Source organism: Mesoplodon densirostris, chromosome 5 (genome assembly GCF_025265405.1).
Source record: "Mesoplodon densirostris isolate mMesDen1 chromosome 5, mMesDen1 primary haplotype, whole genome shotgun sequence".
In the NCBI taxonomy this organism is placed as follows: domain Eukaryota; kingdom Metazoa; phylum Chordata; class Mammalia; order Artiodactyla; family Ziphiidae; genus Mesoplodon; species Mesoplodon densirostris.
The window spans coordinates 48,191,108-48,218,341 of NC_082665.1; the positions used below are offsets into that span (position 1 = coordinate 48,191,108).

The 27,234-nt window shown below is 39.3% G+C and overlaps 2 protein-coding genes across 4 annotated transcripts in view; one reads left to right on the forward strand and one right to left on the reverse strand.

Annotated features, from left to right (window-relative positions):
- The window catches only part of CMSS1 (cms1 ribosomal small subunit homolog), a 391,750-nt gene that overhangs the window by 331,243 nt on the left and 33,273 nt on the right, over positions 1-27,234 (forward strand). For all 3 annotated transcript variants that reach the window (XM_060098676.1, XM_060098677.1, XM_060098678.1), the window contains one exon: positions 24,063-24,151. In XM_060098676.1, coding sequence (XP_059954659.1) covers positions 24,063-24,151 — 89 coding nt within the window. The remainder of the gene's footprint in view (positions 1-24,062; positions 24,152-27,234) is intronic.
- LOC132491172 (lysine-rich coiled-coil protein 1-like) lies at positions 26,096-27,117 on the reverse strand. Its single transcript, XM_060100024.1, has 2 exons — positions 26,586-27,117; positions 26,096-26,363 (listed from the first exon to the last, which is right to left on the reverse strand). Exons 1-2 carry the CDS (start codon positions 26,981-26,983, stop codon positions 26,096-26,098), a joined length of 666 nt encoding a protein of 221 aa, XP_059956007.1. The 5' UTR covers positions 26,984-27,117.

The following is a 27,234-nucleotide window of genomic DNA, read 5'->3' on the forward strand; positions in this document are numbered from 1 at the left end:
AGGGTGATAGCATCTGCTGATGCGGTTATTTCTATTACTGGTGAGTCTCACATGGGAGGTCCCAGCTTACAGATCCAGTGTCTGCTGTTCTGCAGCCCCACCAACCCCTCGCGCACTGCTTGGCACCTCATTTAAGTGAGGGCTGTTGTCCTCATTTATTCCCTGTATTTTAGTGATTCCTGTTCATGGTACTCTCATTCATACAACATTTCCATATGGCAAGTGGCATTCCTTCTTATTGCCACTCTGAATGTCTTTATTGGGGGGATATACGTCTTCACAAGTCCAAAGATGCATACCTACACCATTCCAGCCACTCTATTCCTGCCTGGCTTCCTCCTCTTTCCCATACAAAAGGTGGTTTTGTTACCATCTCACCTCCAGGTTCTCATGACAGAACACACTCAGCTTCTTCAAGCATCTTAGGCACTTTACTAAAGAGCTCCGTGATCTCAAATGCCTCATTTTGCTGGAAAGGGAGGAGCACGACACATCTGACCTCTCACTTAGAAAGGTAGGAAAATTGTCTCAGTTGGGGACCTGGGATACATGTCTGTTTGTAAAAGAAAGGGGTGGCTGTTTCTCTGGCTGGCTGCTCCCTTCCCTCTGCCCCCAAGCCCACACTTGGGAGTCATGGCTGGGCATCTCGCTCAATGAAACAAATATTGGGTCACGTAATTAGCAGGCAGAATTATGTATGGGCTGTAACCTGGTTCTAATTGTTGACCTCAGAGAATTAATTTCATATGACGTAGCACCTTAGCTGTATACTGGCTTAAAAGTTTCCACTCATTTTTGCATTTCAGCCAGATTGCTTTTTCTGTTTCTGGGCTTGTTGTGTCGATGAGTCAGGTAGCCCCAGATTCTTCCTGTGGATGAAAGGGGCATTCCTGACTTGGATGTATTTTCTGCATATATAAATTATAAAAAGGAAAAACTCTGTGCTCATTCCTTGGCATAAAAGTAAGGGAAACTGGAGGGTTGAGTGAAGAAAGTATACAATAGCCAACATAAATAAACGCTGGCCCTGGGGCCTGAAGGCAGCAAGATGTACAGCATAGAAAGTGGCACTCCGGAATAGTCATCATTAGAAACATACGATGTAAAAAGATTGTGTAATATTTGCCACCAAGTCCTAATCATGAAGTTAAAACAATTTACAAAATAAGATGAAATATCTCCATGAAGACCTATTTATTCCTGTAGCATCGTAGGTGGGTTTTTGTTTCTTCCCCTGTAGCAAATGCAGAAATAGTCACCCTGCCTGTCTCCCTTGGTCCTGAAACTGTTTCAACAACTAATGAGTTCACTGGGTCTCATACGCTTTGGTTTCTGTAAATGGTATTTGCTGCAGGAGTTCAGAGAGGTAGTCTACTTTTCATGTTCTTTAAAACATGGCGTGGTAATTTCTCTTGTGTAAAAACCAGAATTACCTTTTAGGCCTAGTTCAAAGCTGTTAGGTTATCAAAGGAAGTTGCTGTGCATTTTGACTTGCGTTGTAATTATTAAGAACCCAAAATCATACTTCTCCTGAGGAATTGATTGTTTTGTTTTTGTTGCTATTATTGTTTTTAGCCAGTGGCCACTCTGAATAGTGATAAGGTTTCCTTTTTTCACATTGGCAACTAGAAACTTAGAGTCCAATTTGCAAAATTGCCCCATCAATAGCAAATATATAGGTCATTATAACATCTTTAGTGTAACTCTTGGATTGATTTAAGTTCTAATTCTTATTTTTCTTTCATATTCACTCCACTTTTAATTTATACTATCTTTTTTGTGTGTGTGTCACCTTGTAAGCTGCCTTAAATCCTTTCTAGAATAAGATGGCCCATAGTTAACTCTAATAGCTAGATATTTTTTAAAACTGAAGGAAGGAAGTTGGGCAGAAAGGGAGGGAGAGAAATAAGGGGGAAAAAACAGGCAGGCGGGCGAACTATGCAAGTGTCAACAATTTAATCTCCCTAAGCCTCAGTTTCCTCATCTGGCCTCCAGCATTTTAGGGGGACTCAAAATCATTTTTAGATAATGAATGTGAATATACTTGATAGGTTACAGAGCTCTGCGCTGCTTTGTTGTGATTATTTTATTTTATTTTATTTTATTTTTTTTGCGGTATGCGGGCCTCTCACTGTTGTGGCCTCCCCCGTCGCGGAGCACAGGCTCCGGACGCGCAGGCTCCGGACGCGCAGGCTCAGCGGCCATGGCCCACGGGCCCAGCCGCTCCGCGGCATATGGGATCCTCCCAGACCGGGGCACGAACCCGTATCCCCTGCATCGGCAGGCGGACTCTCAACCACTTGCGCCACCAGGGAGGCCCTGTTGTGATTATTTTAAATTCATTATCAATTAAGGCAACTCTCCAATGCCAGTGCCAAGCCCTTTGCTCAATCTTAATCTTTGTTCAGTAGATGGAACTTCCTAGGAAGTGTCTGTCCTGAGATCAGGGCCTGGGTTCTTCTGAGAGCCTTCTTGTGGTCCCCTCTAGCAGAGAACCATAATCCTTAGAGCACCACAGAGGCAATGTCCTCTTTTCAAGGATGTCTGTAAAACCTCCAGGCCCGACAGAGTTCCATACCTCAGGTGGTCCAGGAGCCAGGAAATCTGGATCATCACCAAGACCTGGCAACTAGCTGATCAGCAAATCCACTTACCTCAGGATCTCAGGCATCTGTACAAAATTCCCCAGTACCAGCCCCTCCACTCCATACATGTTCACATTTAGATTTGGGGATCCCAAGGGTATACCATCTCCCACTTAGAGACTTATAGAACGATCACCTAGTTGCTGACCCAATCCCAAAATTAGAACCTCTTGGCAGGGGGAGTAATTGTAGAATGAGGATGGGGTGGGCATGGAGACAGCCTTTGACGATCACTGCTTAGCCATCATTACTAATGATATTAAAAATAGTTCTCAAGGGAATTGAGGCAGGAAGAAAGGACTGAGAACCACAATTCAACTGATCCATTCTTGTCAGAGCCCAGTTATCTCTTTAAAGCAGATTCTGGACAGGCAAAAGCTTCCATTAGGTCCCATCAGCATCATAATCAAGGCCAGACTCCTCAGCATGGCAAAGAGGAGGCAGCACACCGTTGAGGATGAGAGTGGAAGCCTGAGCTGTCTGTGTGGGAATGCTTAATGGGCAAGGGACCTGGGTGAGGCCCTGCACCTTGCAAGCCCCAGTTCTGAAAAAATGGAGATGGTTGTGATTAAATTAAACTGTCCACATAAAGTCCTTAGCACTGGTGCACTGGAGGGTTGGGGAGGGAAAGGGGTGATCTTTACAGTCTGGGCCCAGCCCTCCTTTACAGCTTCATTTCCCCTGTGTGCACCTCACCCAGAAGGACATGCCCCAGCCCTCTCGCATCCGTGACTTTGCACATGTTGTTCTGGAAAGCCATTCCTTTCCTGGTCTTTGCATTGAACGCCTACTCTTTCTTCAGCATCCCAATGAGATTCACTTCTTTCTGAATGCCTTCCCTGGTAACAGACCCTCACCCCAACAGAATGCAGAGTTCTGGCCTCCTTGTCCCCCGACAGCTGCATACTCTGCACTTACATTTTAATTATATTTGTCATGAGATTTATTATTGGATATTATGTTTATTTCATTAAGAAAACAAAAGAAATTCTAATTTAACTTAAAAAGAAAATGGTAGCGTATGGTAGAGAGGTTAATGTTTTTTTTACAACTTTAAACACAATTAGAAATTCTGTGTTGTGAAAGACAAGCCAAGATAGCTTAAATGCATATTATTTATTGAGGTATATAATTTACATGTATTGAGGTACTCAAATCTTAAGTTCGATCAGTTTTGACCTAGAGCATTTCAATCACACCTGAAAGTTCCCTGAGTTACCTTCCCAGTCAATCCCTACCCCACCCTCACCCTCCCATACAGAAGCCACCACTGATCTGATTTCTGTCGTCCTATGTTAATGTTGCCTACTCTAGATTTCATATAAATGGAATCATACAGGCTGTATTTTGTTGTATCCTGCTTCTTTCACTCAGCTTTCTGTCGTGTTTTTGAGACTCATCCATATTGTTGCATTTATCAGTGGTCCATTCCTTTTATTGCTCAGTGGTGTTCCGTCATATGAATATACCAGTGTTTATTTATCTGTTCTCCTGTTGTTGGGCATCATCACATTGTTTTTCATTTTATTTTTTAAATTGTTGTACAGTAAAATTATCCTTTTTTTTCTTTTGACATGCAGGTGTATGAATTTTAATACACTTACAGATGTGTATGACCACCACCACAATCAATATGCAAACAGTCCTGTCACCTTAGAAAATTCCGTAGTGTGCCCTTTATAGTCCCACCCTCCCCCCACCCCAAGTCCCTGACCACTTTATGTCTGTTCTCTATCACTATAGCATCACATTGCATTTTAATTGCTTATACACATGTCTGTTGTTCTCACTATATTGTCAGCTTTTCAGAGTAAGGATCGTATCTTACTCATCTTGCCTCCTCTGTGCTTACCACAGTACCTGGTACATAGTAGGTGCTCATTAAATATTTGAAGGATGAATGAATTAATGTCCATGTAGCCACATAATGAATCCTCCCATAATTCTTAAGAGGCAGGAGGAAGTAGAAAACTGAAGAAAATCAACATTGACGGAGTTTCTTTTTAAGAAAATCTTAGGTCCTTTCTTCACAACAATAATGATCTTATAATTTTACAAAATTCTAAAGAGTGCTGCCTGGTAATTGCCACTTGAGAGAATATGTTGAGTCACACAAAATGAGTAATCTCCCATAAAAGGAGTTCAGCAAATGTTTAATTATACTAAAAATATTATTACTGGTTAAGTTTAAACATGGAAATTAAAAGGAAAAAGTTAAAACATGCTTCTTTGTCTATTACCTATTCTAAAGATATTCCAGAAGTCTAAAATTCTTCCCTAGAGACTTTAATATATTTTCCAGGTACTCTTAGGTCTGTAAGTATTCTCTAACTGTTTTTAGAGAAACTCAATATTCACACTGTTACTTGTGACTCAAGTTTTGGTTTCCATATTTTCCCCTAAACTAGTGTCATCTTTATCTAAATTTATTTTACTAAGTCATTATTATTGCAAGTGATATTTGGTTCTTGAAGCTAGTGTCTTCCCTAGAGCATATTCAGTTCTTTCCAGCTTCAACTTTACTTTTCTTTTTTTCCCTTCAGTGTTTATTGGTGTTTCCTTTTTCATTAATCACAGTGCTGAAATGACTCTGTATATATCCTTCTTAGCCTATTAATTTCACCCACCAGGACATTATCTCTTACAAACTGAGCCCTTTGCCAGCTCCATGTCACATTTCTTTAAGCAAATAAATTTTTTCCATATGCTTAGCATATACCTCTGAGCCCTGTAGCCTATTCCCCTTTTTAAAACAGAAATGGGGAAACAGCTGTTTCTCAATTCCTATAAAGTGCGTCCTGTTTTATAGATCATGCTGGACAGCTCTATTTTGATGCCTGCGATATTACTTGGTCCTTGAAATTGTGAATTTCCTGGACCTGAATTTCCTTTTCACATTTGGGAAAGAAAGATTAATTATACTAGGCATTTCAGTGTGTTATACAGGCCATGAGGTCTTCTCTATAGTTTGTTTTGGGAGCTACTGAAGGGGTCATATGGAAGAAATGCCTTCTTCCTTACAGCACAACAAAGTTTTTAACTGTTAAGATTGATATTATATGCTCAACTCATTCAGTGTTTCTGCAGATGTTGATTTAATATATCTGCAAGATTTTCTGCTACATGCAGAACATGCAAGGATGGAAGGACACAAGGCTGTCAGGTAGCCCACAGTCCAGAAGGGAGGACAGATGCAATGTGATGAGTAGTCTAATCCAGGGATACCTGAACTGTAACAACTACCTAGAGGAAGAGTTGGAAAACTATGGCCCATTTTCTGACTGGCTGTTTTTGTGTACAACGTTTTGATATAACATAACCATGCCTGCTCATTTACATATTTTCAGTGAATGCTTTCATGATTCAATGTGTAGTTGTGACAGAGATTGTAGGGTCCACAAGCCTAAAGTATTATCTGTCTGGTCCTCTAATAAAAATTTTGCCAACTCCTGGCTTGAAGAAGGAACACCAGGAAAGTGTATGGTCACCAAAGAATAGGGTAAGTGGAGGACACCTCGGAGAATGCCAGCATTTTACAGGTTAGGTAAAAGAAGAGAGTGCATGAAGTGATGGGTTGAGAACCATAGTAAGCCAGAACACAAAGGAGGAGAGCGTATCAAAAAGTTGAGGGTCAACATCAGTGTCAAGTGCCCCAAGGCAGTCAGGTAAGATGATGGTTATAAGGAACATTTCCTGAGAATTTACTTATGTGGTAGACAGTGTGCTAAGCAATTTACATTTATTATGTCAAGACTCCATGTAATACCCCTATAAGGTTGGCACTATTAATATTCCCATTTTATAGATGAAGAAATTAAGGCACAGAAAGACCAAGTAACTTTGCCAAGGTCACACAGCATTAAATGGCAGAGGTATTATTCTAATCCAGACAGCCTGATTCTAGAGAGCCTGTAATTTTAATCTCTGTCCCAGTTGACAATTAAGGAATCATTGATGTCCTTAGAAGAGTAATTTCAGCGACATGATGGAAGTGGAAGATAGCTTCAAATAACTAACTGATAATAATGTTTGCCATGAGCTGTGCATTGTTCTAAGAGTTTCACACTAACTCACTTAACCTCTTAACAGCCTCATTTTACATATAAGGAAATCATGGCACAGAAAGGTGAATTAACTTACCCAAAGCCAAACAGCTACTGAATGACAAAGGTGTGATGTGAGATTCTGGAGAGAAACAGTTTAACTTCTGTCCCGGCATCCTTACTGACCTCCATCCATCCCTGGCCCTTTCTACCTCTCTCAAAGGTGTTGGCCTGAATCTGGCATTCCCTCTTTTGTTACTTCCTACACCCCAATGTGATAGCCATTTAGAAAATAAAAAAGAAAGTTCAGTATGTTTTTTAAAATAAATGATGGTATGGTACCCGTAGAAGACTCACAGGCAGATCAGTGGAACCAGACCCGAGCATATGTATGATTTGTGTTTTGATTAAATGAAAGTGCTATAATAAGATAATGTGGGAGAGAAGAATCCTTCAGCAAGATGTTAGGACAACTGATTAAATATTTGAAAAGATAATAAAGTTAGAGCTTTACTTTATACCATACAAAAAAATCTAGAGGATTTAAGTTAAATGCTTTTAAAAAAAGAAAGATCAATTTTTTAAACTAGATAAAAGTATCTACTTAAGAGTAGGGTGAACTTTGCAAAGCATAACTGCAATGAAAAAAGGTGATATATTCGATCTCATTACAATTTAAAACATCTCTAGGTCAAATATAATTTTTTTTTTTTTTTTTTTTTTTGCGGTACGCGGGCCTCTCACTGTTGTGGCCTCTCCCGTTGCGGAGCACAGGCCCCGGACACGAAGGCTCAGCGGCTGTGGCTCACGGGCCTAGCCGCTCTGCGGCATGTGGGATCTTCCTGGACCGGGACACGAACCCGTGTCCCCTGCATCGGCAGAAGGACTCTCAACCACCGCGCCACCAGGGAAGCCCCAAATATAATTTTAAAAATTAAAAGATAAAACAACTTCTTAAATTAAGCTTAGCATTAAAAGATTTATACAAATTGGTAAGAAAACATTAAAACCCTTCTTGACAAATAAACAAAGGTTAAGACATTCTATTCATATGAGAAATACACAAGCTAATAAAAACCAAAATATTTACTCTTGGTCATATCAAATGAATGCAAATTAAAATGCAGTATCGGGCCTCCCTGGTGGCGCAAGTGGTTGAGAGTCCGCCTGCCGATGCAGGGGATACGGGTTCGTGCCCCGGTCTGGGAGGATCCCATATGCCGCGGAGCGGCTGGGCCCGTGAGCCATGGCCGCTGAGCCTGCGCGTCCGGAGCCTGCGCGTCCGGAGCCTGTGCTCCGCAACGGGGGAGGCCACAACGGTGAGAGGCCCGCATACCGCAAAAAAAAAAAAAAAAAAAAAAAAAAATGCAGTATCATTTTTGCCTCTTAGCAATGTTTAAAAATTCAGTATTTGCTGTAGTGTGATGAAACAGGTGTTTTTATACATGTTGATGACTTTAAAATTGACCCCAAACCATCTGAAAAACAGTTTAGAAGTTGTTAAAACCCTTAAAAAACACATACCTTCTTACAGTGTAATTTCTCTTCTAGAATTCTGTTCTAATCAGAAATGCATGAAATTTATAAAGCTATGACAATAAATTTACAAAGGCAACTTTTAGAAGTAATCTAAGTAATGATAGAAGAACAAATTAAATATAGTGTAGGCAAACACCAGTTTGTCACATAGCCATTAAAAATGTTTTTCAAGACTACTGACATGGGAAAATACTCATGATATGGTATTAAAAGATGAAGTATTTGTATATGACATGTAATTCCAGATATGTATGCGTATATACACATACATATACTCATATACACAGAGAGACAGAACAAAAGGTAGAAGTAACTGTATCAAAATTATAAGAATATATCTCTTATTATAGTGAGACCATCTTTTTATGGTAGTGCCAAATTTTTGTTTCAGTCTCTTAGTTATTTACCCCTTTAGACTGTTAGATCTCAGCTTTATCCCACTCTATCATGTAAGACCTCAGAGTTACAGTTCTTGAAGATCATTCCAAACACAAACCGCTCTCTGTGTATTTCCTATGTAGCTGGTAATTAGTTGATTGGTTAATATCCTTAAGCCTAGTTTAACAGCAGGAAACTTTAAGGATAAAGTAATAAAATACCTTTTCCTAAGCTACACAAAAAGGCAGTTAAGATCTGGGTTTTCCACTGACAAGCCTGGCAAGAAAGTTAAGCATTCTGAAGCAGGGCATGTGAACATTACACCCACCTTTAACAACTCACAAGATGCACATTAAAGGCATACATTAAGTAATGTAATAGGTCGTTGAAGTCTCTGTGAAGGCTATAGGGCAGTCACAACAGAAACAGTGTGCTTTTCCATTGTAACATTTCTCTTCCTTGGGCTCACACTTTATAACAAGAGTGAGTGGGTAGCAGGTCTAACTGCAGCCTCATAGGCCTTTCCCTTATGAAATTTCTGTTCAGGGGACATGACATAACTCACATACTCATATAACGGGCCATGTTCACCTATATTTTTTTTAATGTTACCCTATACCTCTGTACTTCAACATTTCACGTCACTCTGGAAATTTTGACTTGTCCAGGGTATACTGCATTCTTAATAGAAATTGGACTGAACCAGAAAATCATAAATCATAGAAGTCTGACTTCATCATTCCACAAATAGGAAGACTGTGGCATAAAGTAAATGATCTGCCCAAGATCACAAAAGTTGGAACTAGAATCTAAGACTTCTAGGACTTCCTTTGTCGCTCCTCTATACTGGCACTTCCCAAAAGGTGTGCACAGAGTGCTGTTCTGGGAGCTGTTAACAGTTGTGCTGCAAAGAGCAGAGTTCAGGGGTCAAATAAACCTGAGGGTGATCTCATTTCCATTCTCACACTTGGACGGTAGTAATGCATATTAATGTATTAAAGGATCCCTGCAATAAGACAGATACTAAATCAGATGGGATGTGGGAATGACAAGCATAAACCAGGACTAGCCTAGCCAAACCAGGATATATTTTCTCCCCAGCTAAAATATAGGATGGAGGCAGGGGTGGTGGGGGAGATATTTGGACTAATTGGATATGTTTGTTTGTTTGTTTGTCTGTTTTGGAGGAGGGGAGCTATTCACCACATGCAACAGCTTCTGCCCCAGTTAGATGAGTGTTATTCAAATGTAAGAACATACATTATTGTTAAACTGGGCTCTACATACCAAGCCCTGTGGATTCCAGTACCTAGCTTAATGATTAGTACCACCTGAGAGCCACCTAGTTTTCTAAGTTAGAGGGGCAGTATTGCATAATGGTTAAGAGCAAACTAAATCAAAACTGCCTAGGTCCAAATCCTGATGCACTCTCTCGTTAACCTTGGGCAAGTGCTTCCATGTCTACCTCTGTAAAACAGAGCTTATAGTAACAGTACCCATCTCGTAAGACTGACATGCGAATTAAATGAGTTACTATGTGTAGAGCATTTAGAACACTGCCTTACTCAAAATAAGGACTATGTAAAAGTTATTAACATTGTTATTAGTTTCTGTTCCAGGAATGGAGAATTTATATAGCAGTGCTTCCAAATGTAACAAGTACTCTCATCCAATAAACATAACAATTCTAATAAGACCCAAAATGCCACTGCCAGCATCCATGGCTCTATTCACCTAACTCCAACTACAAAGATTGACCAGAAAAGGTTAAATTGAAATTACTCATAGTTTGAAAACTGCCCTGAAATATGTAAATGTTCCAACATTTAAAATAAACTAGAAAGGAAGAAGGGTGAAGCTCTAACACTCAAGACTAAAGTTGAGGTCCTGTTGCCCAAGCTGAGTTACCTTTTTTTTTTTTTTTTTTGCCTTAAGCTAAAAATAAAATAGGATAAAAGGAAAAAATGCCTTATTCTGGACAGATAGCCAGCAGGCAACTATTCTGCCTGCAAAGCTGTCCTCTGATATTTGCATGATCTCCATTACATTTTTGTACCTTAAAGATAGAACAAGTCCTCTGGCACCCTCAGTTTTAGCATTAAAAGTCCTTTTTTTAACTGTCACCGCAGCCAGGCTTAAGTGTGAGCGTTCACAGAAGAGGGCGGACTCCTGTGGCTTTGGGTGCTTTAACCCAATGTGGGTGGTTCCTCAGGGGCCTGTCCTGTGTATGTTTTTGTTTGTTTTGCTATTTAGCTACTCTATTTGTGTTTTTCTTTCTTCCAGTTTTATTGAGATCTAATTTTTTTAATAATAAGGTCTTTATTATCGTGCAGACCAGAGCAACATGAGGCAAGTAGTTATATCCAGGGTGGTGACTTGGAGACTGGAAAAATCTGTCACAAGTATCACGTGAGACCAACAGTGTTCATGAAGATAGTAAACGTTTTCTGCTATCAGAACACAGCTCAGGTCCTCTTGGCTAAAGATGGGTCACGTCCACACCTCTTCCAGGCAGAGGGGAGGAGATGAGGACCCCCATTACAGCTCTGTGTAAGTTTAAGGTGTACAGCATACTGATTTGACTTACATACATCATGAAATGATTAACACAATTAAGTTTAGTGAGCATCCATTATCTCATATAGATATAAACTAAAAGAAAAAGAGAGACAATATTTTTTCCGTGTGATGAGAGCTCTTAGGATTTATTCTCTTAACAACTTTCCTAGATAACATACAGTGGTGTTCATTATATTACTAGTGCTGTGCATTGCATCCCTAATACTTGCTTATTATAACTGGAAGTTCGTACCTTTTGAGCACCTTCATCCAGTTCTCTCTCCCCCCACGCCCTGCTTCAGGTCACCACAAATCTGATCTCTTTTTCTATGAGTTTGTTTGCTTTTGAAGTATAATTAACCTACAACACTATGTTAGTTCCTGGTATGCAACATAGTGATTAGATATTTCTATACATTACAACTGCTGACATGTTACTGGCAACAAATTGTGTACATTTAAGATCCCCACAGATAAAAGGTGAAACATTTTTCTTTAGTCATGTATTTTTGAGACAATGTTATTGGTCGTATTGGTCGTTGCTTTACTTTCTTTCAGAGTTTTAGGACCCATAAAGTGACAACAGTTCAGAGTTGTGCCATCTTATTCCAAATTTTCTAACTTTAAAGTTTCCTGTGGGAACTGGAAACATATTTTATAAACAAAGTCTGGATCTGTTGCTAGGGACATCTTCAGCTATGAAAATAGGAGCATTACTGGAATGTAGACCAGGCTGTAGCAGTTGCCACTAAAAACAGCAAAATTCAATGGGAAAAGGGTTCCCCACCCCCACCCTATCCCCATTCCCCATTCCAGTTCAGAATGACAGGAAGACTTCTGATGGCAAGAACTAACTCACAGGGGACTTACATGCAGAAACATTTGTTTTGTCAAATCTTTTGGAGAGAGAGGGAGAGGACATGTTAAGGACCCTGAGAGATGGAAAAGGTAGATCATGCCCAGTTTCTTGCTGCCTATGAGAGTGAAAAAGCAAAAAGGAAAAGATGGTACCTAAGAAAAATGAAACAAAATCAGAGAGGCATATGCCATGCTAATGTAAACCCTGATGACCCACCACACGGCTACAGAAGACTTTGAGTGGTCCAGTGTCCCTGTACCCAGAGCAGGGACTGTGTGGCCAGAAAAGGCTAGGAGACTAAAGGTTGAGCCTGCCAAGGCTTCTCTGAGCAGCCCCCTCAATACAACCAGGTGCACTGGATTGGGCACGATAGACATGGCCTTGGGTTTACTGTTCCTGCTGCTGCCGATCACATAATTCTTCATTTGTACACTAGATCCTGTTCCCCTTTTCTCAGCATCTTCTTTTCTCAGTGAAAGTTGCAGCTATTTGCTAGATTATAGCCCTAAGATAGTCTTGTCTCTACCTTTGAGAGATCTTTACAGAGGGGGAAACTTGTGCTGAATTTTGGAGGATGGGACTAAGATTTTGATAGAAAAGGAGAGATGACAAAGATAAAGGGAGAGCAGGCATTATGAACAGTAGGAATAAATGAGAGGTACACTTACAGATGTATGATTCTTTTCTGGCATGGTCTAATTGATTGTAAGCCCTTATTTTTTGGTCATGGCATACCTGTAGTAATTATTTTGAAAAGTGTGCAGAAGCAATAAAGGATGGAGCTTCCTTCACTGCATGCGCACTGTTAGTACAAGTGGAGCCAGAATTGAGAGCCTTTCTTTTTCTTTCACTGGCTACACTTCTCACTGTTTCTCCCCTCCTCTCCCTTCCTCTGCTCTCCCCTCCCCCTGCCCTGTGTTGTTTTGCTGGCATGGCCTTAGGGCCTTCACTGAGTTCACTTTTCACAGGGTCCTGCTCTATGGATGTGGGAATTGTGTTCTTTCTCAGTGATGCTGGTAGGAGTCCTTTAATGAGCTGGGAACATGGTTCTTGAAGAGTAGTTCCCAGCCCTGCTTCTCCTGGCCAAATAAAACATTCTGGTTTCTACGGATGAGTAATTTTAGCAAAACACTTTAGACTGTTGAAGTACAGCTGTGTCTCCAACATTAGTTTTCAGTGTGTATAGTTAGATTTCCCAGAGAACAGCTGGCCGCCTCTAGAAATATAGAATACCCCTCCCCAAATAAGTGAAATTGAACTAAATTAAACAAGATGGATTTTTAAAATAGATTTTATTTATTTATTTATTTATTTATTTTTGGCTGCATTGGGTCTTGGTTGCTGCGCACGGGCTTTTTCTAGTTGCGGCCAGCGGGGGCTACTCTTCGTTGCGGTGCGCAGGCTTCTCATTGTGGTGGCTTCTCTTGTTGAGGAGCACGGGCTCTAGGCGCGCAAGCTTCAGTAGTTGTGGCTCGCGGGCTTCAGTAGTTGTGGCTTGCGGGCTCTAGAGGGCAGGCTCAGTAGCCGTGGTGCACGGGCTTAGTTGCTCCACGGCATGTGGGATCTTCTCGGACCAGGGATTGAACCCGTGTCGCCTGCATTGGCAGGTGGATTCCCAACCACTGCGCCACCAGGGAAGTCCCAACAAGATGAATTTTTTTAATTTTTATTTTATTTATTTTTTATACAACAGGTTCTTATTAGTCATCCATTTTATATGCATCAGTGTATACATATCAATCCCAATCTCCCAATTCATCCCACCACCCCTCCCCCCACCACTTTCCCCACCTTGGTGTCCATACGTTTGTTCTCTACAACAAGATGGATTTTTGAAACTGTGTCACTACATGATGATAAAAGGAACAATCAACCAATAGGAAGTTGTAACAGTTCCAAACTTGCATGCACCTAACATACCTATGAGATGTGTAAACAAAAACTGACAGAATTACTGGAAAACATGGAGAAATTCAAAATAAGAGTGGAAGATGTTAATATATATGTCAATTATTGATAGATAAAACATAAAAATTCATAAACCTATAGCAGATTTGAAAAACATAATTAAGTTTATCTGTAATCATGTGTAGAACTATGCACCTAACAATTAGATACTGCACATTCTAGTCCAAAAAAAAAATTTTTTTTTAATTGATTATGTATGGGGACAGATGGTTACTAGACTAACTGTGGTGATGATTTCGTAATGTATCCAAATGTCAAATTACTAGGTAGTACACCTGAAACTAACATGATATTCTATGTCAACTATTTTCAATAAAAATCAATCAGTAAATAAATAGTTATGTACTAGGTCAGGAGCTGGCAAACCATGACCCATGGACCAAATCCAGCCAGGATGTGTTTCTGTAAACAAAGTTTATCGGAAGCAGCCACACCCAATCACTTACATATTGTCTTAAGGTTGCTTTTGCACAACAGTAGAATCCAGTAATTACTGACAGAGACCTTATTGCTCCACAAACCCTACACTTATTTACCGTGTGGCCCTAAAAACCTAAAAAGTGTGATGATCCCTGTGCTAGAAAATAAAGCAAGTCTTAACAAATATCAAACAATTGATTTGCAGGCCATTTTTCTAACCACAATATAAAAAAAGGTAACTTTAAAAAATCTGTTTGAGAATTTAACAGTACACCTCTAAATAACTCATCAGTCAAAGAAAAGTCATTATAGGGTCTTTAAAAATATTTAGAATTAAATGATAATGAAAATACTATAATATTAAAATGTATGGTATTCAGTTGTTATAAAGTGTTAAGAAAATATATATCCTTAATGCTTACATCAGAAAGAGAAAAACTTAATGGGCTAAATATCCAACCTCAAAAATTAAGAACTCAATAGAGTATACCTAAAGAAAGTAAAGAATGTTAATCAGTGTACTAGAAACCAAAGAAGCAATAGAAAGCATCTATAATACAGAACCTACTTGTTGTTGTTTTAAGGAAAGACCTCTCCAAGACAGAACTAGAAAAAAAAGGTACAAATAAAAAATGGGAGAAAAGAAAAAGAAGACATAGCTACATATAATGATCACACCTCTCCAATAAATTTGAGAAATTTAAATAAAACAGCCAATTACCTAGAAAAATAATACTTACCAAAATTGAGTTAAAAATAGAAAAACCCGAATAATCATATAACTGTTAGAAATTGAAGCATTTGTTAAAACATACCCACAAAAAGAATACTACGCTCTGCTTCTTTTACTAACAGATTTTACCAAATATCAAGAAACAGATCATCTTAAGTATTCGTATACAACTATTTCAGAGGACAGAAAATGAGGAGACATTTCCCAACTCTTTTATGAAGCTAATAGAACCTCAATACCTAAACCAGACAAGGATGATACTAGAAAGGAAAATTATGTAAATAAATATCTAAATAAAATGGTAACCAAAATAAAAGCCAACATTATTAAAAAAGAAATACGTCATGACCAATTGGGATTTATCCTAGGAATAGCAAGAATGGTTTAACATTAGACAACCTATTTTCACAGTTGGCCACATTAACAGATTATAGGAGAAACCCATATAATCATCTCAGTAAATGCAAAAACAAAAGGCATTGCATTAAATTTAACACCTATTAGTGATTTTAAAATAAAACAATAAACAAACCTCTTAGCAAACAGAATAGAAGGAAACATCATTTAGCTATAAGCAGCATCTTCTCATGCAAGGGTAGTGTGGAGGTTAAGACTGTGGACTCCAACATTAGAATATTTGGGGTTCAAATCCCAGCTCTGCCTATTAGTTGTGTGACATTGGACAAGTGTTAACAAATTGTTTGATGAAAGTTAGCTTCTATCTTTTTTTTTTTAAGTCAGGCTTACTGAGGAATAGTTTATATAGTAAATAATTTACATAGTAAAATTAACCCCTTTTTGAGTATGGTTCTGTGAAGTTTTACTAAAGCATACAGTTGTGTAACCACCACCACAATAAAGTTATAGAACATTGCCAACAATCCCCAGAAGTTTCCCATCTCCAGTCCCCAGTAACTACCGATCTGTTTTTTTATCCCTATAGTTTTGCCTTCTCCAGGGTGTTAAATAAGTGGAATCACACATTATATAGCCTCTTGATTCTGGCTTCTTTTGCTTAGCATCGTGCTTTTGAAACTTACCAGGTTATGGGTTTCAGTAGTTTATTCTGTTGAGAAACTGTGAGAACTATAGGAGAGTTAAGCAGGTCTATAGCCAGGGCAGATCTAGGTTTTTGTGAGGCCTAAATCTTATGTAATTTGGGGGACCCTCTCTTAGAAAAAGAATACAAAACTACTGATACAAAACTAGGTATGAAAGAAATTATTTTAAATAAGAAATCACAACAGTACTGTTATAAACACAGGAATTCTGAAAAGTTTTATTTTACTCATCCCTATAAGATAAGAAAAAAAAGTTTTTTTTTTTAACTGTAAAATACAGCATCTACTGTATTCCTATAGGAGAGACTTGCCATTTTGAATAGACAAAATGGGAACCTAATTTTCTGCTTACAGTTTTACATTTTTGATGATTGGAAGAACTTCCCACTGACTAATTTCTGGTTTCATTCATCCCAAAGCTGCTTTCTCCTCCACTTCCCACATATTTCTAAGGAAGGAAGCTACAGGTGTGTTTGTGTCACAGTCTACAACCTCTAGCCCTGTACACTTTGTGTCAGATGTCTGGTGAGTTGGCATGGGGTGGTAAGAATATTCCTGGAAGTATTCCTACAGTAGGAGAGCTAGCAATAATTTAACTATAGACTTTATGATTATGAACCTTATAATATCTCATTAAACTCAAGCTCAATGTCTGTCCAACCAGCTCCCTCTAACTGGATCCCCAAAATGCTCACTTCAGCTCCAACACTACTCACTAGGAGATAGGGACAGAGGTGAATTCTAAGTAGAAATAGACAGTGGTCTATTGTATTTATTTTAATCACCATATGTCTTTCTTTTGCAGATTTTTTAAGAAAAATTAACTGTATGATCCATTGCCAGTATTCTCCCTAGGGCCTAGAAGGAATTCATGCAAGTAAATACTTAGAAGCTTAAGGAAATTGCTGAGAAATTGTATTTCTGATACTTTTCATAAAGAGGACAAAGTCAGGGATTGAAGGAAAGAGAAAGATACGTGCAACTTTTAATTTTAGCTTTTTGCTCTTTTTGCCTGGGGTTGAAAAAGAACAGTGTACTTGACTCCACTCCTGTAAGAATTCAACCAATCCCATCTGGTGGTATCCTTTTTTTTTTTTTTTTTTTTTTAAAGTAGACCCTCAAGGAGTTGAAAATAAGGTGGCACCGTCTTGGTGACTCCACTCCGTGGGCTGAAAATCAGCCACTGGGACTGAGTGGCACAGGCCTAGCTTAACTTCCTCAAATGCCAGCAGTTCTAGAGAAATCTAGATGCTGGAGCCAGGCTGGTTAGGTTGGGTCCCCATTACTGTTCTTTTAATACTCTCTTAATGGAAATCACAGTACTAGCATCCTTACTTCAGAAAAGCAGTTTTCTTTTTTGGAACCAAAAAGCATCACACACAGACTAAAGAAACAACTAATTCATCCTTTATCTGATATTAATATCAAATATAATATAATATAATTTATAATATAATATAATTAATCATATAATATAATTAATAGAGTATAATATATTAATATAACTCCTGCTTTTTTATCAATATTTACATGTTATATTTCAGCCATCATTTTGCTTTTAGCTATATTGTCATATTTGAGGTAAGTTTCTTGTAAACAGCATACAGTTAGGTCATTTTTTTAATCCACTTTGTCAATCTCTGTCTTTTTTTTAATATAAATATATTTATTTTATTTATTTATGTTTGGCTGCATCGGGTCTTCGTTGCTGCATACGGGCTTTTTCTAGTTGCGGCGAGCAGGGACCACTCTTCACTGCAATGCGCTGGCTTCTCATTGTGGTGGCTTCTTTTGTTGCAGAGCACAGGCTTTAGGTGCACGGGCTTCAGTAGTTGTGGCACATGGGCTCAGTAGTTATGGCTCGTGGACTCTAGAGTGCAGTTTCAGTAGTTGTGGCGCACGGGCTTAGTTGCTCCGCGGCATGTAGGATCTTCCCAGACCAGGGATCGAACTCGTGTCCCCTGCATTGGTAGGCAGCTTCTTAACCACTGCGCCACCAGGGAAGTCCCAATCTCTGTCTTTAAATTGGTATGTTTAGATAATTTACATTAATGTAATTGTTGATATGTTGGGATTCAAATATGCCATTTTGTCTTTTCTGTTTATTTGCTATTTCTTGTTTATCTTTCCTGCCTTCCTGTGGGTTACTTGAACATTTTTAGAATTCTGTTTTGATTTATTGTAGTATTTTTGAGTACATCTCTTTGTATAGCTCCTTTAGTGCTTGCTAAAGCACTAGTGTGGGTGTTGGCCTCATTGGGCAGTATGTAAAGTCCTGATTCTCTACTAGGGTTCCTCTGAACCTAGTGGGGAAGGAAAGGTGCCCTTCATTACTACCAGGAGGAGGTGGACATCCAGGCTCACAGTGTATTCTCCATTGCTACTGCACTGGTGGTGTTGATAGAGAACAGGGGTCTGTTACCACCCTTCAGGGATGAAAAATCTCTTCAGGGGTTCAGTCCCTACTTGATCACCTTGACACCACCCTGATGGAAGGTGGAGGAGGAGTTGGGGTGCCTCATTACAGCCTGACAAAGGTGGAAGTCTAGGTTGCCCACTCAGCCTTTGCTGGTGTAGGCAGCAAAGAAAACAGTTTTTCTGTTGTGTTTGGCTGAAGTCAAGTAGTTATTATCTAAAGGTTTTCAGTCTTGCTAGGCTCTTGTTTTCCTGGTCATTTTGTTAAACAGAGCAGACATTTGTTGGGGCTTTTCTGTCTGCTCTCACTGGCATTTCCAAGTTACTAGCTTCTTTAGCTACAAGTCTGAGATAATAAAGCAAAAAGAAAACCCAGGGAGCTCACCGCTGTGTTGTTCCTTGGGCCCCAAAGTCCCTAGTATGTCTGACTTCTTCTCTCCACCTTTCAGAGATCTCCTATGTTTGTTTTATATATAATGGTCAGGATTTTTAGCTGTGCTTCGCAGGAGGAATAAGGGAAAATATGACTGCTACTACTCTCTTCCCAGAAGCAGCACTATAAATACTTTTAATGCCAACTTAGTCCTTCATTTAAAAATCCCTGTTAGGGACTTCGCTGGTGGCGCAGTGGTTGAGAATCTGCCTGCCAATACAGGGGACACGGGTTTGAGCCCTGGTCTGGGAAGATCCCACATGCTGCGGAGCAACTAAGCCCATGGACCACAAGTGCTGAGCCCACGCTCTAGAGCCCATGAGCCACAACTACTGAAGCCCGCGTGCCTAGAGCCTGTGCTCCGCAACAAGAGAAGCAGCTGCAGCGAGAAGCCCGCGCACTGCAAGGAGGAGTACTGCCTGCTCGCCACAACTGGAGAAAGCCTGTGTGCAGCAATGAAGACCCAACGCAGCCATAAATAAATAAATAAATAAATTTTAAAAATAAATAAAAAGCCCTGTTAATCTTCTACCTGCTACTACTTCATTGGGTAGAGTCCTTTTTTTTCATGCTACACAGTTAAAAGTAGGGGTATTAATCAGGGTTCTCCAGAAAAACAGAAGCAACAGAATAGATATCTATATATCTATCTATATTTATCGCATGCTCTCTCTCTCTCTGTCTCTCTCTCTCTGTCTCTCTCTCTCTGTGTATCTATGTGTGTATATATAAAGGAATTGGCTCATGCAATTATGGAGACTGTCAAGTCCAAAGATCTGCAGGATAGACTGACAAGCTGGAGACCCAGGAGAGCCGATTGTCTAGTTCCAATCCTAGTCAGAAGGCTTGAGAACCAGGAGAGCTGGTGGTGTAATTCCAGCTTGAAGGCTGGCAGGCTCCATATCCAGGAAGAGCCAATGTTTCAGTTAAAGCACAAAGGCAGAAAAAATTATCTTAATCAGGGGAGGTCATGCTTTTACTTATTTCTTTTTTTAATATCTTTATGGGAGTATAATTGCTTTACAATGTTGTGTTAGTTTCTGCTATAGAACAAAGTGAATCACCTATATGTACACATATATTCCCATATCCCCTCCCTCGTGAGCCTCCCTCCCACCCTCCCTTTCCCAGCCCTCTAGGTCATCACAAAGTATGGAGCTGATCTCCCTGTGCTATGCAGCTGCTTCCTACTAGCTATCTGTTTTACATTTGGTAGCATATATATGGCCATGCCACTCTCTCACTTCATCCCAGCTTCCCATTCCCCCTCTGTGTCCTCAAGTTCATTCTATACGTCTGTGTCTTTATTCCTGCCCTGCCACTAGGTTCATCAGTACCGTTTTTTAGGCTCCATATATGTGTGTTGGCATCCGGTGTTTGTTTTTCTCTTTCTGACTTACTTCACTCTGTATGACAGACTCTAGGTCCATCCACCTCATTAGAAATAACTCAATTTCGTTCCTTTCTGTGGCTGAGTAATATTCCATGGTATATATGTGCCACATCTTCTTTATCCGTTCATCTGTCAATGGACATTTAGGTTGCTTCCATCTCCTGGCTATTGTAAATAGTGCTGCAGTGAACATTGGGGTACATGACTCTTTGAATTATGGTTTTCTCAGGGTATATGCCCAGTAGTGGGATTGCTGGGTCATATGGTAGTTCTATTTTTAGTTTTTTAAGGAACCTCCATACTGTTCTCCATAGTGGCTGTATCAATTTAGATTCCTACCAACAGTGCAGGAGGGTTCCCTTTTGTCCACACCCTCTCCAGCATTTATTGTTTGTAGATTTTTTGATGATGGCCATTCTGACTAGTGTGAGGTGATACCTCATTGTAGTTTTGATTTGCATTTCTCTAATGATTAGTGATGTTGAGCATCTTTTCATGTGTTTGTTGGCAATCTGTATATCTTCTTTGGAGAAATGTCTATTTAGGTCTTCTGCCCATTTTTGGATTGGGTTGCTTGTTTTTTGATATTAAGCTGCATGAGCTGCTTATATATTTTGGAGATTAATCCTTTGTCAGTTGCTTTGTTTGCAAATACTTTCTCCCACTCTGAGGGTTGTCTTTTCATCTTATTTATGGTTCCCATTGCTGTTCAAAAGCTTTTAAGTTTCATTAGGTCCCATTTGTTTATTTTTTATTTTATTTCCATTTCTCTAGAAGGTGGGTCAAAAAGGATCTTGCTGTGATTTATGTCATAGAGTCTTCTGCCTATGTTTTCCTCTAAGAGTTTTATAGTATCTGGCCTTACAGTTAGGTCTTTAATCCATTTTGAGTTTATTTTTGTGTATGATGTTAGAGAGTGTTCTAATTTCATTCTTTTACATGTGGCTGTCCAGTTTTCCCAGCACCATTTATTGAAGAGACTGTCTTTTCTCCATTGTATATTCTTGCCTCCTTTGTCAAAGATAAGGTGACCATATGTGTGTGGGTTTATCTCCGGGCTTTCTATCCTCTTCCATTGATCTGTATTTCTGTTTTTGTGCCAGTACCATACTGTCTTGATTACTGTAGCTTTGTAGTATAGTCTGAAGTCTGGGAGCTTGATCCCTCCAGGTCCATTTTCCTTTCTCAAGATAGCTTTGGCTATTCGTGGTCTTTTGTGTTTCCATACAAATTGTAAAATTTTTTGTTCTAGTTCTGTGAAAAATGCCATTGGTAATTTGACAGGGATTGCATTGATTCTGTAGATTGCTTTGGGTAGTATAGTCATTTTCATGATGTTGATTATTTCAATCCATGAACATGGTATATCTTTCCATCTGTTTGTATCGTCTTTGATTTCTTTAATCAGTGTCATAGTTTTCCGCATACAGGTTTTTTGCCCCTTAGGTAGGTTTATTCCTAGGTATTTTATTCCTTTTGTTGCAATAGTAAATGGGAGTGCTTCCTTAATTTCTCTTTCTGATCTTTCATTGTTAGTGTATAGGAATGCAAGGGATTTCTGTGCATTAATTTTGTATCCTGCTACTTTACCAAATTCATTGATTAGCTCTAGTAGTTTTCTGGTAGCATCTTTAGGATTCTCTATGTATACTGTCATGTCATCTGCAAACAGTGACAGTTTTACTTCTTCTTTTCTGATTTGGATTCCTTTTATTTCTTTTTCTTCTCTGCTTGTTGTGGCTAAAACTTCCAAAACTATGTTGAATAATAGTGGTGAGAGTGGACATCCTTGTCTTATTCCTCATCTTAGAGGAAATGCTTTCAGTTTTTCACCATTGAGAATGATGTTTGCTGTGGGTTTGTCGTATATGGCCTTTATTATGTTGAGGTAGTTTCCCTCTATGCCCACTTTCTGGAGAGTTTCTATCATAAATCGGTGTTGAATTTTGTCAGAAGCTTTTCCGCATCTATTGAGATGATCATATGGTTTTTATCCTTCAGTTTGTTGATGTGGTGCATCACACTGATTGATTTGAGGATATTGAAAAATCCTTGCATCCCTGGGATAAATCCCACTTGATCATGGTGTATGAACCTTTTAATGTATTGTTGGATTCGAATTGCTAGTATTTTGTTGAGGATTTTTGCGTTTATGTTCATTAGGGATATTGGCCTGTAGTTTTCTTTTTTTGTGACATCTTTGTCTGGTTTTGGTATCAGGGTGATGATGGCCTCATAGAATGAGTTTGGGAGTGTTCCTCCCTCTGCTATATTTTGGAAGAATTTGAGAAGGATAGGTGTTAGCTCTTCTCTAAATGTTTGATCGAATTTGCCTGTGAAGCCATCTGGTCCTGGGCTTTTGTTTGTGGGAAGATTTTTAATCACAGTTTCAATTTCAGTGCTTGTGATTGGTCTGTTCATGTTTCTGTTTCTTCCTGGTTCAGTCTTGGAATGCTGTGCTTTTCTAAGAATTTGTCCATTTCTTTCAGGTTGTCCATTTTATTGGCATATAGCTGCTTGTAGTAATCTCTCATGATCCTTTGTATTTCTGCAGTGTCAGTTGTTACTTCTTCTTTCATGCTTTTAGATCTATTCCAGCCGTATCTGATTGGATGAGTGCCACCCATATTAAGGAGGGAAATCTGCTTTATTCAGTCTACCCATTCAAATGTTAATCTCAACCAAAAACACCTACACAGAAACATCCAGAATAATGTTTGACCAAATATCTGGGCACCTTGTGGCCCAATCAAGTTGACACATAAAATTAACCATCATAGTATGTAAACATTTAAAAGCTCAGGACTACCGAACTAGTTAATTTGTACCTAAATATGAATTCTGACCAATATTACTCACAAATTCACATTTGGGGCTTTGAGATATACCAAAAAACTCAAAGGGAGTGAGTAAAGCCTTTCAAAGATTCAAAAATGTGTTCAGAGAGAACAACCACTAAAATCTGGAAGACAGTATGGCATTATGGGAAGTCAGAAACTTATGGTTGCCATGTTTCTTTAGAAGAGCATTTTAACAGAAAAATTATTAAAGCTTCTATTTTTCCTGGTTCTTAGAGTAAGAATTTACTTATTCCGGTGTTGAAAGATTTTATAAATTCAAAATAAGAATTTCTCATGATCTATAGTCCTTCTGTCACACTCTCTTAACATTACCCCTGGAGCCAGCACACAGGCGTCAAGAGCTGGCTGGTTCTCAGTGCAGGCAGTATCACTTGTGGGGAAGACTTTGGACTCAAATAGGGTTCCCAGGTGTGTGACCTGGGGCAAATTACTTCATCCCTCTAAGCAGCAACTTTCTTATCTGAAAATGGGGAGTTTAATATCTGTAAAATCAGTGTGAGTGTTCCATAATTAAACATTATCAAATTTAGACATTTGAATAATATTCATTTTTGCAGTTTATAAATCACACTGCCACCTTGGTTCTTAAATCTCTGTCTTCATTTTGGATCATTTTCTTAAATTCAGCTTCTTAGAGGTGAAATTAATGAGTCAAGGGATAGAACCTTCTAAAAAGGTGGTACCAAGATTACACTAGCAATGGAAGAAAGAAAGAGAGAGGTGCTTTTCTCATTTTTAACCTTTATGTTTTCTAGAAGCATCAGATGGTGAAGGAGGAGGAGACACAGCAATGACACAGCAGGAGAGAGCTCCAGTTCCTGCCCTGTCAAAGAAAACTGAACAGGTGACAGTCACTGTGGGAGAGTCACAGCTGTTGGCTCTGAAATCAGCCTCTTCTACCCCTGTACAGCATTCTGTGTGCTCCAATACCAGTTATTGGTGGGATTTGAGGGAAGCTTTTACCTTCTCTGCCTTTGAAAGAGCCATGCCTCATTAATTACAAACCAGCAAGGTCTATTTTTCCCCCTAATATTTTTTTTACAATACTGATATCTTAGATTCTTGTATTACATTTTTACCAAAGACCCAGTTTTATTCTTTTGGGTATAGTTCCTAGGAGAAGACAAATAGCATAGATATGCAAGATTACCCCCACACCAATGCATTATTACAGTACCAAGACATGCTGTGAGCAGGCTCCCAGGGCCTCATGTCTATCTAGCATCATGTCTGTTGTGTGAATTCTTATTGAGGATTTGCTACCTTCGTATTACCACAAGTGGCCATTTGATAAACTTTGCTCCCTGGACTTAGGCCCTTTTATTGCCTTTTTAATCTTCTTGCTGGCCACTCACATCCATTTGCACCTTTCTTACATTATTGTTCCTGAGACCTAATTGGTAACCATGTGTGATTTTTTAAAGGACTATCTAACTGTCAGTCCAAAGTTACCATCTTCTTCATAGTAACAATATGTGGCCTTATTCTTATTGTAGGTGGCCCTAAACACATTGCACTAGAGTTTTGTGACCCAAAGTTTGTGACCAGGCTCAGGATAATTGTGGGAAGCAGTTTAGCATTTTGGTTAGCTACAAGCTATGACTCCTTGGGCAAGTTAAACTCTCTGCGCCTCAGTCTCCGTATTGGTAAAGTGGTGATAATATGTGTATTTTCTTCACAGGGTTACGGTGAGGATTAAATGATTAACACTTGTTAAGTTCTTTGAACTGTGGTTGGCAAAGAGTCAGCACTGAAGTGATAATTCTTATAGTAAAATATACTTCAAGTCTTTTATTTTATTCATTATTTTTTCTTTGTGAGGTGGGGAATGCAGAAAGATATACGTATTTAATGTATAATCTAGTCTTGGTTTTCTCTCTAGCCATTAAATATTTAACTCCAAGGCCCTGTATCAGTTTTAGTTTGAACCATTCTTTCTAAGACCTACAGGTTAACATCTGTAGCTTTTCAATTTATTTCACCAAGATGGGGTTTGATTTTACCTCACTTAACTCCACTGACCATACCATAGTCATGCCTTCTTTGACCTCCGCCTCTAATCAGTGCCTACTTGCAGAACTTGTTTCCAGATATTCTTTTTTTTTGTAGAAATTAGAACTTTATTATATTATAAACATTTCCAGAATATAAACTGATTTTGTATCAAGACTCCTTGAAACGCTTAAAACTGTATGTAACTTAAGCTTATTGTAATGTATGTCATTTTCCACTTTCCAATATGGAAAATATACTGCAAGTTAGATCTAACAAAGGAAAAACAATCAATCTAAACTGCTTCACAGAGAAAACTAATGAATATAAAAACACCCACCCCAAACTAAAACCCAATCAAGAAATAGATTCTGTAAAGGCTATTAATCCTCCAATTTAAAATAAATGACGTCCCAAGGGAAAAATACTTCCACCATCATAGCAATTTGATGAATTAAAGCAGAGCCACTCTCGTTTAGGGAAATTACATTATGTATAAGAAAAATGTAGTAATGATTTTAGAAAAGAGGAAAATTAATTTCCATGTTGGAGAGCAAGCACACTAAATGTTTTCTGTTCACTTAGCCTTTGTACCTGCTCACATGAAAAGAGCGATAGGAACATCGTAAAACCAAGCTCCTCAACTCTTTTTTCAGTTTAACCTCAGGAGAACCAAAGCGAGAGCTTCAAAATCCAAGGAGAGACTGGTCCCAAAGCATCTCCTCTTCTTCCTTTCTTTGCCTTGTTCCTTTTTCTCTTTACTACGCTTATGTTCCTCTTTCTTAGAGGCTACATCTCAGCTTTTTTTCTCCTTTCGGTTCTTAAGCTTTTCTGTACTGACTGTTTCAACCTCTGTTTTGTTTCTTTGGATGCTCTTGTATTTGTCTAAATCTATTTCCTCACAAGCTTTCTTCCTCTTATGCTTGGGCCACTCCTCCTCTTGTTTTTCCCAGCCTTTCTCTGGGAGCCTTTTTCTCCTCTGATGTATCTGTTTATAACTAGCTTGATGGGCACTGGTACTGTTTTCTGAGGAGAGGTGCCTGTAAATACCTCCAGATTCTACACTGTATGAGCTGCAGTTATACTCTTTTTTTTTTTTTTTTTTTTCTTTTTGCGGTATGCGGGCCTCTCACTGTTGTGGCCTCTCCCGTTGCAGAGCACAGGCTCCGGATGCGCAGGCCCAGCGGCCATGGCTCACGGGCCCAGCCGCTCCGCGGCATATGGGATCCTCCCAGATCGGGGCACGAACCCGTATCCCCTGCATCGGCAGGCGGACTCTCAACCACTGCGCCACCAGGGAGGCCCTACAGTTATACTCTTGCTGACTAAAGTTCAGGGGTACTGGTTTTCCTGAGAAACAGTCTCTGGTGAATTGACAGCAGCTCAGGGAGTCCAGTCTCAGCCTGCTGTCATGAGCCGCTAGCCACTGAGGTAACCACTTTTCCAGTGTTTGCGAAATACTGCATGATCTTGGGTAGGTCTGGACGGTTTCACAAAGGAGTCTTTGATCAAACATTCTACACCTGGGTCTAAAATCAACCTCTTCTTTGCACCCACAGGTTTCCAAATAATCCTCTCTCATCTTTCTGAAACAAGTCTTTGGCTCTAAGCCTCTGGCTTTCTGCACTTTGATGTAATCTTCAAGTTCATCTTGAAAAGAGTCACATGTCTTTGAATGCTTCATTAGGTTGACAAGGGGTTCTCCTTAACAGGTTGAGAACTTGGTGGAGAAATTTGATCATATTCACCCATTGATTGCTTCAGTTTTTTAGCATGAACTTTCCCCAAATAGTGGGACTGTGCAACAACTGAGGAGCTAAAAACCATGATGCCGAGACTAAAAAATCTATTTTTGTCCAATACTCCGCTCCCATTCACCTCATAATGTGAAGTCCATTGTGATTCAAATTATGGCACTACTCCTTTTACAAAAGG